At 47.8% G+C, this 15,190-nt stretch overlaps 1 protein-coding gene across 1 annotated transcript in view; it reads left to right on the forward strand.

The window, feature by feature from the left end:
* The window catches only part of LOC311123107 (low-density lipoprotein receptor-related protein 3-like), a gene marked incomplete at both ends in the record, with an annotated part of 56,120 nt that extends 45,899 nt beyond the window's left edge, over nt 1-10,221 (forward strand). Inside the window, one exon of the mRNA XM_084197381.1 lies at nt 9,343-10,221. Coding sequence (XP_084053507.1) covers nt 9,343-10,221 — 879 coding nt within the window. The remainder of the gene's footprint in view (nt 1-9,342) is intronic.
* Nucleotides 10,222-15,190: the final 4,969 nt, after the last annotated feature.

Raw genomic sequence — 15,190 nt, forward strand, 5'->3', positions numbered from 1 at the left:
AGGGTTGAGTGATGGTTTAGTAGAGGGTTGAGTGATGGTTTAGTAGAGGGTTGAGTGATGGTTTAGTAGAGGGTTGAGTGATGGTTTAGTAGAGGGTTGAGGGGACTTCACAGACTGAAAGGAAAGCTGTCTCCTTCTAAAGTTCCAGTCACACCTATCTTCTGATCACTACTTCTCTGACCTGTAGAAAGTTCCAGTCACACCTATCTTCTGATCACTACTTCTCTGACCTGTAGAAAGTTCCAGTCACACCTATCTTCTGATCACTACTTCTCTGACCTGTAGAAAGTTCCAGTCACACCTATCTTCTGATCACTGCTCCTCTGACCTGTAGAAAGTTCCAGTCACACCTATCTTCTGATCACTACTTCTCTGACCTGTAGAAAGTTCCAGTCACACCTATCTTCTGATCACTGCTTCTCTGACCTGTAGAAAGTTCCAGTCACACCTATCTTCTGATCACTACTTCTCTGACCTGTAGAAAGTTCCAGTCACACCTATCTTCTGATCACTGCTTCTCTGACCTGTAGAAAGTTCCAGTCACACCTATCTTCTGATCACTACTTCTCTGACCTGTAGAAAGTTCCAGTCACACCTATCTTCAGATCACTACTTCTCTGACCTGTAGAAAGTTCCAGTCACACCTATCTTCTGATCACTACTTCTCTGACCTGCAGAAAGTTCCAGTCACACCTATCTTCTGATCACTACTTCTCTGACCTGTAGAAAGTTCCAGTCACACCTATCTTCTGATCACTACTTCTCTGACCTGTAGAAAGTTCCAGTCACACCTATCTTCTGATCACTACTTCTCTGACCTGAAGAAAGTTCCAGTCACACCTATCTTCTGATCACTACTTCTCTGACCTGTAGAAAGTTCCAGTCACACCTATCTTCTGATCACTACTTCTCTGACCTGTAGAAAGTTCCAGTCACACCTATCTTCTGATCACTGCTTCTCTGACCTGTAGAAAGTTCCAGTCACACCTATCTTCTGATCACTACTTCTCTGACCTGTAGAAAGTTCCAGTCACACCTATCTTCTGATCACTGCTTCTCTGACCTGTAGAAAGTTCCAGTCACACCTATCTTCTGATCACTACTTCTCTGACCTGTAGAAAGTTCCAGTCACACCTATCTTCTGATCACTGCTTCTCTGACCTGTAGAAAGTTCCAGTCACACCTATCTTCTGATCACTACTTCTCTGACCTGTAGAAAGTTCCAGTCACACCTATCTTCAGATCACTACTTCTCTGACCTGTAGAAAGTTCCAGTCACACCTATCTTCTGATCACTACTTCTCTGACCTGCAGAAAGTTCCAGTCACACCTATCTTCTGATCACTACTTCTCTGACCTGTAGAAAGTTCCAGTCACACCTATCTTCTGATCACTACTTCTCTGACCTGTAGAAAGTTCCAGTCACACCTATCTTCTGATCACTACTTCTCTGACCTGAAGAAAGTTCCAGTCACACCTATCTTCTGATCACTACTTCTCTGACCTGTAGAAAGTTCCAGTCACACCTATCTTCTGATCACTACTTCTCTGACCTGTAGAAAGTTCCAGTCACACCTATCTTCTGATCACTACTTCTCTGACCTGTAGAAAGTTCCAGTCACACCTATCTTCTGATCACTACTTCTCTGACCTGTAGAAAGTTCCAGTCACACCTATCTTCAGATCACTACTTCTCTGACCTGTAGAAAGTTCCAGTCACACCTATCTTCTGATCACTACTTCTCTGACCTGTAGAAAGTTCCAGTCACACCTATCTTCTGATCACTACTTCTCTGACCTGTAGAAAGTTCCAGTCACACCTATCTTCTGATCACTACTTCTCTGACCTGTAGAAAGTTCCAGTCACACCTATCTTCTGATCACTACTTCTCTGACCTGTAGAAAGTTCCAGTCACACCTATCTTCTGATCACTACTTCTCTGACCTGTAGAAAGTTCCAGTCACACCTATCTTCTGATCACTACTTCTCTGACCTGTAGAAAGTTCCAGTCACACCTATCTTCTGATCACTACTTCTCTGACCTGAAGAAAGTTCCAGTCACACCTATCTTCTGATCACTACTTCTCTGACCTGTAGAAAGTTCCAGTCACACCTATCTTCTGATCACTACTTCTCTGACCTGTAGAAAGTTCCAGTCACACCTATCTTCTGATCACTACTTCTCTGACCTGTAGAAAGTTCCAGTCACACCTATCTTCTGATCACTACTTCTCTGACCTGTAGAAATACCCAGACAGACCGTAATGAAATGTCTGAGCACCTGTCTCCCAGCCTGCGTCCAAAAACGGCAGAGAGAGAGACACAGAGACACTCACACAGAGACACAGAGAGAGACACACAGACACACAGAGACACACACAGAGACACAGAGATAGAGACACAGAGACACTCAGACAGAGACACAGACAGAGACACAGAGACACTCAGAGAGAGACACAGAGAGACACAGGGACACTCAGAGAGAGACACAGGGACACTCAGAGAGAGACACAGATAGACACAGGGACACTCAGAGAGAGACACAGAGAGACACAGAGACACTCAGAGAGACACAGGGACACTCAGAGAGAGACACAGAGAGAGACACAGGGACACTCAGAGAGAGACACAGAGAGACACAGGGACACTCAGACAGAGACACAGAGAGACACAGGGACACTCAGAGAGAGACACAGACATAGACACAGGGACACTCAGAGAGAGACACAGAGAGACACAGGGACACTCAGAGAGAGACACAGAGAGACACAGGGACACTCAGAGAGAGACACAGAGAGACACAGAGACACTCAGAGAGAGACACAGAGAGACACAGGGACACTCAGAGAGAGACACAGAGAGACACAGGGACACTCAGAGAGAGACACAGAGAGAGACACAGGGACACTCAGAGAGAGACACAGAGAGACACAGGGACACTCAGAGAGAGACACAGACATAGACATAGACACAGGGACACTCAGAGAGAGACACAGAGAGACACAGGGACACTCAGAGAGAGACACAGAGAGACACAGGGACACTCAGAGAGAGACACAGAGAGACACAGAGACACTCAGAGAGAGACACAGAGAGACACAGGGACACTCAGAGAGAGACACAGAGAGACACAGAGACACTCAGAGAGAGACACAGAGAGACACAGAGACACTCAGAGAGAGACACAGAGAGACACAGGGACACTCAGAGAGAGACACAGAGAGACACAGAGACACTCAGAGAGAGACACAGAGAGACACAGAGACACTCAGAGAGAGACACAGAGAGACACAGGGACACTCAGAGAGAGACACAGAGAGACACAGGGACACTCAGAGAGAGACACAGAGAGACACAGGGACACTCAGAGAGAGACACAGAGAGAGACACAGAGACACTCAGACAGAGACACAGAGAGACACAGGGACACTCAGAGAGAGACACAGAGAGACACAGAGACACTCAGACAGAGACACAGAGAGACACAGGGACACTCAGAGAGAGACATAGAGACACAGGGACACTCAGAGAGACACAGAGAGAGACACAGGGACACTCAGAGAGAGACACAGAGAGACACAGAGACACTCAGAGAGAGACACAGAGAGACACAGAGACACTCAGAGAGAGACACAGAGAGACACAGGGACACTCAGAGAGAGACACAGAGAGACACAGGGACACTCAGAGAGAAACACAGAGAGACACAGGGACACTCAGAGAGAGACACAGAGAGAGACACAGAGACACTCAGACAGAGACACAGAGAGACACAGGGACACTCAGAGAGAGACACAGAGAGACACAGAGACACTCAGACAGAGACACAGAGAGACACAGGGACACTCAGAGAGAGACATAGAGAGACACAGGGACACTCAGAGAGACACAGAGAGAGACACAGGGACACTCAGAGAGACACAGAGAGACACAGGGACACTCAGAGAGAGACACAGAGAGACACAGGGACACACAGAGAGAGACACAGGGACACTCAGAGAGAGACACAGAGAGACACAGGGACACTCAGAGAGAGACACAGGGACACTCAGAGAGAGACACAGAGAGACACAGGGACACTCAGAGAGAGACACAGAGAGACACAGGGACACTCAGTACTGGGATGAAGCCATAGTTATAGAATCAAGCTGACATCCGCTTAGTGTCTGTAAGATCACCTGTATTGGTGGTTTTAGTCTGGTTATTTAACCCTTATTGATCCTGCTAGTTTCTCTGGACTAAACACTTGGCTGGGCCTAATATAGTGTATAAGAGGTCATACAATACGTTTTTGTAGTGATTCCTGTGTTGTTGATGCAAAGAATATATGTTGGTCCGTGGTGTGTAGTGAGGGGCAAACAGACGCTGCACTTGACACATTTATGAAATTGCTTATTCCAGTTACTAATAAGCACCGATTAAGAACATGACTGTAAAAACGGTTAAATCCCTGTGGATTGATGAGAAATTGAAAAATGGAGAAGAAAAAAAAGAAGAATTGTATGGTTGAGAGGGATGAGGCAAAAGGAATGGCAAATAAGTCTGGCTGCACAACTGATTGGCAAACGTACTGCAAATTGAGAAATCATGTGATGAATCTGAATGAAATGAAGAAACTACACTATGAAACAAAGATAAATGACATAAAGAATGATAGTAAAACGCTTTGGAGCCCCTTCAATTACATTTAGGGGAAAAAGGCAAACTCAGCTCCATCATTCATTGAATCAGATGGCTCATTCATTACAAAACCACCAGATATTGCCAACTACTTTAATTATTTTTTCATTAGCAAGATTAGCAAACTTAGGTATGACATGCCAGCAACAAACGCTGACACTATACATCCATGTATATCTGACCAAATTATGAAAGACAAGAATTGTAATTTTGAATTCCGTAAAGTGAGTGTGGAAGAGGTGAAAACATTATTGTCTATCAACAATGACAAGCCACCGGGGTCTGACAACTTGGATGGAAAATTACTGAGGATAATAGCGGACGATATTGCCACTCCTATTTGCCATATCTTCAATTTAAGCCTACTAGAAAGTGTGTGCCCTCAGGCCTGGAGGGAAGCAAAAGTCATTCTGCTACCAAAGAAAAGTAAATTGTGTTTGACCAGATTCAATGTTATTTTACAGTAAACAAATTGACAACAGACTTTCAGCACGCTTATAGGGAAGGACATTCAACAAGCACTTACACAAATGACTGATGATCGGCTGAGAGAAACTGATGATAAAAAGATTGTGGGGGCTGTTTTGTTAGACCTCATTGCGGCTTTTGACATTATCGATCATAGTCTGCTGCTGGAAAAACGTATGTGTTATGGCTTTACACCCTGTCCTATATTGTGGATAAAGAGTTTCCTGTCTAACAGAACACAGAGGGTGTTCTTTAATGGAAGCCTCTCCAACATAATCCAGGTAGATTCAGGAATTCCCCAGGGCAGTTAACACAGGGACTACTGTTCAGTCGTGTGGTCAGGTGGCACAGAGAGGGACTTAGGAAAATTGCAATTGGCTCAGAACAGGGCAGCACGGCTCGCCCTTGGATGTACACAGAGAGCAAACATGTCAATCTCTCCTGGCTCAAAGTAGAGGAGAGATTGACTTCATCACTACTTGTATTTGTGAGCGGTATTGACATGTTGAAAGCACCGAGCTGTCTGTTTGAACTACTGGCGCACAGCTCAGACACCCATGCATACCCCACAAGACATGCCACCAGAGGTCTCTTCACAGTCCCCAAGTCCAGAACAGACTATGGGAGGCGCACAGTACTACATAGAGCCATGACTACATGGAACTCTATTCCACATCAGGTAACTGATGCAAGCAGTAAAGTCAGATTTAAAAAAACAGATATAAATCCACCTTATGGAACAGCGGGGACTGTGAAGCAACACAAACATAGGCACAGACACATGCATACACACACACATGATAACATATGCACTATACACACACGTACACATGGATTTTGTGTTGTAGATATGTGGTAGTAGAGTAGAGGCCTGAGGGCCCACACTTAATGTGTTGTGAAATCTGTTATGAATGTATTGTAATGTTTTTTAAATGGTATAACTGCCTTAATTTTGCCGGACCCCAGGAAGAGTAGCTGCTGCCTTGGCAGGAACTAATGGGGATCCATAATAAACCACAGGAAGAGTAGCTGCTGCCTTGGCAGAAACAAATGGGGATCCATAATAAACCCCAGGAAGAGCAGCTGCTGCCTTGGCAGGAACTAATGGGGATCCATAATAAACCCCAGGAAGAGCAGCTGCTGCCTTGGCAGGAACTAATGGGGATCCATAATAAACCCCAGGAAGAGCAGCTGCTGCCTTGGCAGGAACTAATGGGGATCCATAATAAACCCCAGGAAGAGTAGCTGCTGCCTTGGCAGGAACTAATGGGGATCCATAATAAACCCCAGGAAGAGTAGCTGCATCCTTTGCAGGAACTAATGGGGATCCATAATAAACCCCAGGAAGAGTAGCTGCTGCCTTGGCAGGAACTAATGGGGATCCATAATAAACCCCAGGAAGAGTAGCTGCTGCCTTGGCAGGAACTAATGGGGATCCATAATAAACCCCAGGAAGAGTAGCTGCTGCCTTGGCAGGAACTAATGGGGATCCATAATAAACCCCAGGAAGAGTAGCTGCATCCTTTGCAGGAACTAATGGGGATCCATAATAAACCCCAGGAAGAGTAGCTGCTGCCTTGGCAGGAACTAATGGGGATCCATAATAAACCACAGGAAGAGTAGCTGCTGCCTTGGCAGAAACAAATGGGGATCCATAATAAACCCCAGGAAGAGCAGCTGCTGCCTTGGCAGGAACTAATGGGGATCCATAATAAACCCCAGGAAGAGCAGCTGCTGCCTTGGCAGGAACTAATGGGGATCCATAATAAACCCCAGGAAGAGCAGCTGCTGCCTTGGCAGGAACTAATGGGGATCCATAATAAACCCCAGGAAGATTAGCTGCTGCCTTGGCAGGAACTAATGGGGATCCATAATAAACCCCAGGAAGAGTAGCTGCTGCCTTGGCAGGAACTAATGGGGATCCATAATAAATACAAAGTTACATCACAGCACTGCTAGCTAATAGCTGCTACCCTACCAAGCAAAAGAGCAGTAACTGATCATAGTGAAACTGAGAAACATGACTGTCCAGCCAAATTAATTGTAGTAAGATCATTGGAGTCTGTTGTTTTACTATGAGATTATTTTTGTATTCATGTTCACCCTGTCCTCTGACATGACCTTTGACCCTAGATGGCAGTTATTACCTTCTTGCTTGGTACACCCCACTGGAATACGTTTCCATTGCATTTTTGTTTAACACAAACTTGTGTTCATAGATGTATTTGTATGTGGCTGTCAGCGTGATATAGTTTGATACTTGTATTCATTTGTATGTGGCTGTTTAACTTTATGAGCTGGATTTGCCTGTCTTTGCGATTAGTTTGTTCATTTTCACTTGTTAGCATTTAGCTAACAGTGTCTATATGATTTCTGTTACTTTGTGCTAATTCTTTTAGCATTCTGGTAATAGAGGCCCGATGGGCTTTCCTTGCGTTTTTAGCGCCCCCTTGTGTGCTATTCCAGTAATACCGGGATGAGAGAAAGGCGGTATGAAGATATGAAACTCTGGATGCCACCCAGCCGAAGAACCCTTTTGGAACCTTTTTTTCTAAGAGTGCAGGGCTTTGGTCCAAGTAGTGCCCTATATAGTGAATAGGTTGCCATTTGGGCCTGATCCTCTGCAGCACGCTGGGCTCTCATTAGGCTGAGTGCAGCATTGCAGCTCTCCCCCCCCCCCCCGGCCCCTCACACACACACCGGCCTTGCATGTTCGTCCTTGGGAAGTAGCGAAGCCAGCGTAAAACCACAACACAGCTGAAGAACCACCCACCGTGCTAACTCTGTTCTGAAGCACCACCCGCCGTGCTAACTCTGTTCTGAAGCACCACCCACCGTGCTAACTCTGTTCTGAAGCACCACCCGCCGTGCTAACTCTGTTCTGAAGCACCACCCACCGTGCTAACTCTGTTCTGAAGCACCACCCACCGTGCTAACTCTGTTCTGAAGCACCACCCGCCGTGCTAACTCTGTTCTGAAGCACCACCCGCCGTTCTAACTCTGTTCTGAAGCACCACCCGCCGTGCTAACTCTGTTCTGAAGCACCACCCACCGTGCTAACTCTGTTCTGAAGCACCACCCGCCGTGCTAACTCTGTTCTGAAGCACCACCCGCCGTGGTAACTCTGTTCTGAAGCACCACCCACCGTGCTAACTCTGTTCTGAAGCACCACCCACCGTGCTAACTCTGTTCTGAAGAACCACCCGCCGTGCTAACTCTGTTCTGAAGCACCACCCACCGTGCTAACTCTGTTCTGAAGAACCACCCGCCGTGCTAACTCTGTTCTGAAGCACCACCCGCCGTGCTAACTCTGTTCTGAAGCACCACCCACCGTGGTAACTCTGTTCTGAAGCACCACCCGCAGTGGTAACTCTGTTCTGAAGCACCACCCACCGTGCTAACTCTGTTCTGAAGCACCACCCGCCGTGCTAACTCTGTTCTGAAGAACCACCCGCCGTGGTAACTCTGTTCTGAAGCACCACCCACCGTGGTAACTCTGTTCTGAAGCACCACCCGCCTGAAGCACCACCCGCCGTGGTAACTCTGTTCTGAAGCACCACCCGCCTGAAGCACCACCCACCGTGGTAACTCTGTTCTGAAGCACCACCCGCCGTGGTAACTCTGTTCTGAAGCACCACCCGCCTGAAGCACCACCCACCGTGGTAACTCTGTTCTGAAGCACCACCCACCGTGGTAACTCTGTTCTGAAGCACCACACGCCTGAAGCACCACGCATGGCTACTTGATATTCAGCGCTGTACGTCCACCTGGGTTGGCCTGCGTAGCAGAAAGGACCCAGGAGGAGACAGGGAGAAGAAGAGAAGAGGCAAGCCAGCGCCTCTATTAGAGGCATGGGAGAGATATGGGTCGATGTCCCTGTTATAAAGTGTAAACCACAGACTGTAGCTTTATTTTTTTTTAAACAGCTCCCGTAGCAACTGGGCTCTGTCTGTCTGCCTGTGTTCTGAGATGGAATGAAAATCTAATACTGTATCTATTCTCTTAGCTAGGATCTAATTCTGATGTGAGAGATCTGAGTGTTGCCATGGCAACGGGTTAACAAATGATTGACAGCTTTCCCTCCCCCCCAACCTCCTCTCCCTCTCCCTCTACCTCCTCTCCCTACTTCCTCTCCCTCCCTCTCTACCTCCTCTCTCTCCCTCCCTCCCTCCCTCCGTTCCTCCCTCCTCCAGGCCTCCATGCTCCAGAACATCCGTACAGCGATGCGGAGGCAGATCAGAAGACACTCCTCCCGCCGAGCCACGTCTCACCGTCGCCTGGGGCGCCTCTGGAGCCGTCTGTTCCACCGAGGGACCCGTGTCCGCGGCCAGATCCCCCTCCTCACACCCCCCGGGTCCCAGGTGGCTCTGGGCCTGCACTCCTACCACACCTCGGAGGGGCCTGGAGCCAGGGCTGGGGATGGAGGTGGTGGGGCTGGCATGGTTGGGGGAATGGCGGGCATGGGACCAGCAACGACCCCGTCCCCCTGCTCTACGGCAGCGCTAGGCCTCGCCCTGCACGCCCACACCCAGGCCCTGTCACAGTCCCAGTCCTCCCACCCCTCCTTGGAGTCTCACCCCTCCCCACTCTCCCCCTCTGACAGTGAACCATCCATGGGGTCTCCATGTTCCCCAGAGAGCCGGGGCAGCAGGGTTAGGTTCCCCCTCAGCGAGCCCTCCACCCCTGGGCAGCAGAGTGACTCATTAACGTCTGCCCAAAGCAGACTGACCCAGGAGCGCCCCCAAGAGGGCAGCACAGGTCATTACACCCGCCGGGCCTCCAGGAAGCTTGTCCTGGGGCTGGCTGCCAACCTGAGAGGGGTGGCCCTACGACGCTACTCCCCCCTGGGGCTCACCTCCCCCGTTACCCCCCCTGTCCTTCCCCCTCCAGACTCCCAGCCGCCCTGCCACCCCCCCCTGACCTCCCCCCAGACGTCGTCCCCCTCGGGGGCTTCAGACGACAGTGAGAGGTTCCATGCCCTGGACGTGCCATCCCGGGAGAGGTGTCAAAGACTGAACACCAGCAGCAGTGAGGAGGAGGAGGATGGAGATGAGACTCTACTGATCTGCTAGTATGAGGGAGCTGCCTTGACCAGGTGGCAATAGACAGACAGACAGACAGACAGACAGACAGACAGACAGACAGACAGACAGACAGACAGACAGACAGACAGACAGACAGACAGACAGACAGACAGACAGACAGACAGACAGACAGTACTGCTCGTGGCTGCAGACTGTACTAGTGGTCCTATCCAGTTACTGGACTGTAGCCTGGCATAGCTGAAAACACTCTGTCCCTCTGGCTGAAACACAGAGAGCTGGAGAATAATGGAATAACGGCACAGATCCCAGAGCAGCACAATGACTTCACTCCTCCATCCACTCCTCCCTCTACCCCTCCATCCACTCCTCCCTCTACCCCTCCATCCACTCCTCCCTCTACCCCTCCATCCACTCCTCCCTCCACCCCTCCATCCACTCCTCCCTCTACCCCTCCATCCACTCCTCCCTCTACCCCTCCATCCACTCCTCCATCCACTCCTCCCTCTACCCCTCCATCCACTCCTCCCTCCACCCCTCCATCCACTCCTCCCTCCACCCCTCCATCCACTCCTCCCTCCACCCCTCCCTCCACTCCTCCCTCCACCCCTCCCTCTACCCCTCCATCCACTCCTCCCTCTACCCCTCCATCCACTCCTCCCTCTACCCCTCCATCCACTCCTCCCTCTACCCCTCCCTCTACCCCTCCATCCACTCCTCCCTCCACCCCTCCATCCACTCCTCCCTCCACCCCTCCATCCACTCCTCCCTGCCTTACCAGAGATCTACAGCTGAGGGCAGTAGGCCTACTGACACTGACTCCATATCATCATCGTCTGTTTCTGTAAACGTTGAGGTAAAACCGGCAAATGACATCACCGGCTGGAACACTGAGGTGGTGAAGAGGATGTAACACAAGAAGAGGATGTTGTGAGGAAGTCGTGAAATGGAGTGTTATTATGAGTGTGATATCTTGACTTTAACAATAATTTTTATGCAGTTGCCAACTTTTTGTTTTTGTATTTTCTCCCCAATTTCGATCTTGTCTAATCACTGCAACTCCCCAACGGGCTCCGGAGGCGAAGGTCGAGTCATGCGTCCTCCGAAACATGACCCGCCAAACCACGCTTCTTAACACCCGCCCACTTAACCCGCAAGCCAGCCGCACCAATGTGTCTGAGGAAACACCGTTCACCTGACGACCGAGGTCAGCCTGCAGGCGCCCGGCCCGCCACAAGGAGTCGCTAGAGCGCGATGAGCCAAGTAAAGCCCCCCCGGCCAAACCCTCCCCTAACCCGGACGATGCTGGGCCAATTGTGCGCCGCCCTATGGGACTCCCGCTCACGGCCGATTGTGATACAGCCCGGGATCGAACCCGGGTCTGTAGTGACGCCTCTAGCACTGCGATGCAGTGCCTTAGACCGCTGCGCCACTCGGGAGGCCCACAGTGGCCTATCTTTGTACCCTCCCTAGACGATGGTTGGACCACAGGCAGTGGAAGGGGTGTCTACTCAGTCACAGAGGCTGAGTCCCAAATGGCACCCTATTCCCTATATAGTGCACTACTTTAGACCAGATAATGACACCCTATTCCCTATATAGTGCACTACTTTAGACCAGAGAATGGCACCCTATTCCCTATATAGTGCACTACTTTAGACCAGAGAATGGCACCCTATTCCCTATATAGTGCACTACTTTTGGCCAGCGCTCTATGGGTAGGCAATAGGGTATGGTTAGGGAACAGAGCCCTAAGTACCAGTAGGGTACCATTTGAGACAACCAGTCTCGGTTGTGATAGTGGTTTGTTTGATTCTCAGGTGAAAGACATGTCAGATGACTTGAATTCAGACTGGTGGATTGTTCTCTGTAGTGGTGTGGTGCTGTGGAGACAGCACAGAGATGGTAGAGAAATCAGCCATATCTTTCCCATCTATTGTTACTGAAAGGCTTCTGGGATGCGTCTCAAATGGCACCCTATTCCCTATATAGCGCACTACTTTAGACCAGAGAATGGCACCCTATTCCCTATATAGCGCACTACTTTAGACCAGAGAATGGCACCCTATTCCCTATATAGCGCTCTACTTTAGACCAGAGAATGGCACCCTATTCCCTATATAGCGCACTACTTTAGACCAGAGAATGGCACCCTATTCCCTATATAGCGCACTACTTTTGAGCAGAGCCCTATGAGCCCTGGTCTAAGGCTCACCCCGTATGGCTCTTGTCAAAATGAGTGCACTACATAGGGAATAGGGAGAGATTTGGGACACAGACCAGGAAGTCCTCTGGTGTGTAATAAAGGTCATGTTGTTAAAGGGGAACTGACAGAATTTTAGCATCATGAAATCTTATTAAAATCTGTTCATATACACCCCCAGGAAGAATATGACACTTTTCTTTTTACATTTTCTGACAAGTGAGCACTTAGAACTTGGGAATTACGTATACTAAGGCATTTGTCAAATTCTATAGCAATATAGAGTGGGAAAGCGGCCGTGCATTTGGACAATTAATAGACACTGCAGTAAATAAAACCTAATAAAAACATATTTCTCGTCCAGGACCGGAGTCTACACAGACCGGTGCGCTATAGCCAATCAGAGCTACAGTAGGCCTTTATGCAAACAAGCCATTTGCCACACGGGCCTGCCATCATCCACTTGACTGTGTGTTTACAGGTAGTTGCAACAGCGCGACATTAGAACACATTCGGCAAAAGTCACAAAATACACCTGAATGGATTTCAGCAAATATGTAAATACCACGGGAGTCCTCTTACATTTGAGAACTTTACAGTCCTATTGATCAAACAACCATGACAAGGTAGGCTCTCTCTTCCTCAGTTATGCACATCAACAACAACAAGATCAACAACTAATGCTAGCCAGAGAAAGATTAGCTAAAATCTAACGAAGGAACATTAGATAAACCCTCTCAAACTTTTTCAGCTAGTTGGCTGTCAAAATTGCACTGATAAATAAAGGGGAATACTAGCCTGCTCGTCCTTCTGCAGCTTGCCTGCCAACAATGCACGCTTGTCCCAACCAAGCACCCAAAGCTAACTGGCTAGAGTTGGCTAGCTTGCTAGCTATCTACTTCCAGACACAAATAAGAGAACACCTCACTGACCATTTTACTCAACTTAGCAGACCTGGTTAGGCTGTTTACATGTTATCTAGAGCATTCGTGACTAACTATTACTTTTTTGCCTACGTTTACTGACACCGGTCATATTCAGCGGATGTTGGCGCGTTCGTAAATTCATCAGTTATTCTGCGCTCTGGCACACTCAGACGAGAGTGGTCTGAAATCTGAGATTGCAATATGCTAACTGGATTACAGTCGATCAAGTTCAGCATAGCTAGCTACCTAGCAAAGTGATTCACATTTCTTGCTAGCTAACCAAATGACACCTGTATCTCTTAGCTGTATAGCCACCGATAAATGATATGAGGGGAAAAAGTCAGTCACTCACCCACTCCTCCAATGACATGACGTCCACCTAAAAGCTAGCTATCTAGCTAACGTTAGGCTCCGTGTTTTTAGCTTGCTACATAAATAGATACGCTAGCCTATTAGCCACGTTATGACTGACTTGTGATCTTTGCCCTTGCTAGTTTGATTGTATTGACATTCCCAGCCTTAATTACATTCGTCCGTTTTTGTCCAAAATATTGAGTCATTGAAACTGAAACAGTGCATCCCGAATGGAGGCAGCAAACAATGTACCAGACCAGCTGTGATTTACAACCTGATAGCAATATTTATTGGACTACCAAGAAATGTATTGGTGAATTATATGAGTCATGCATTGAACTGCATCCATCTATTCTGCCAACAATGCCTTAGTGTATGTCATGGAACGTTATAAAGTTGGTTTTATAGCGTAAACTGGGAATTTGATATTTTTTGACTGATATTATGATTGTCTGTTTGTTTCATATCTGCAAAGTAGTTAAAACACTGTCAGTTCCACTTTAATTTAATTGTAATTAATTGTATTACAGACTTAATGATGCGCCATTAGAGAACCCCTCCACTCCGTCTGTCTGTCTGTCTGGCTGGCTAGCAGTCACACCAGGCTAATGGTTACACATTTACATTTACATCATTTAGCAGAGCCACTTACAAATTGGTGCATTCAACTTATGATAGCCAGTGGGACAACCACTTTTTTTTTTTTTATAGGGGGTGTGGGAGGGGGGGGGGAGAAGGATTACTTTATACTATTCCAGGTATTCCTTAAAGAGGTAGGGTTTCAAATGTCTCCGGAAGGTGGTCAGTGACTCCGCTGTCCTGGCATCGTGGGGGAGCTTGTTCCACCGTTGGGGTGCCAGAGCAGCGAATAGCTTTGACTGGGCTGAGCGGGAACTATGCTTCCGTAGAGGTAGGGGGGGGGGCATAGCAGGCCAGAGGTGGATGAACGTAGTGCCCTCGTTTGGGTGTAGGGACTGAAACGCCCATTATAACCTCCAGGAAAATAACTATCAGTACTGGTAATGTATCAGACTCTTCCCTGGCTGAATGGTCTGTGTCCAGTTGAGGTGTTTTAATACCTCATGAACCTTGTGGCCAGGAGAATATCACCCGTATAATGTTTTCACTTCGTCACTATGGCGTATTGTATGTAGATGGGTGAGAAAAATGTATATTTCATCCATTTTGAATTCAGGTTGTAACACAACAACAAAATGTGGAATAACTGGAGGGGTATGAATTCTTTCTGAAGCCACTATATATTAGGGCTGTCAAACGATTAAAATAATTTATCGAGTTAATAGCGTTAGTTAATACATTTTAGAATTTGCTCCAATTTGACCCCAAAGAAAGCTTTTTCTAAGCTAACATATGGAATTGTTTTAAGATGGTCATAACTAGGAACATTTAGCTATTTTATTTGGATTTTTAAGACCCTTTAAGGTATATATATTTTTTAAATAAAAACATTATTTGATGAAACATTGAATATGGCATTACTGCTATTAGCCAATAG

The sequence above is a fragment of the Coregonus lavaretus genome (genome assembly GCF_964263955.1).
Source record: "Coregonus lavaretus genome assembly, contig: HAP1_SCAFFOLD_320, whole genome shotgun sequence".
Classification (NCBI taxonomy): Eukaryota; Metazoa; Chordata; class Actinopteri; order Salmoniformes; family Salmonidae; genus Coregonus; species Coregonus lavaretus.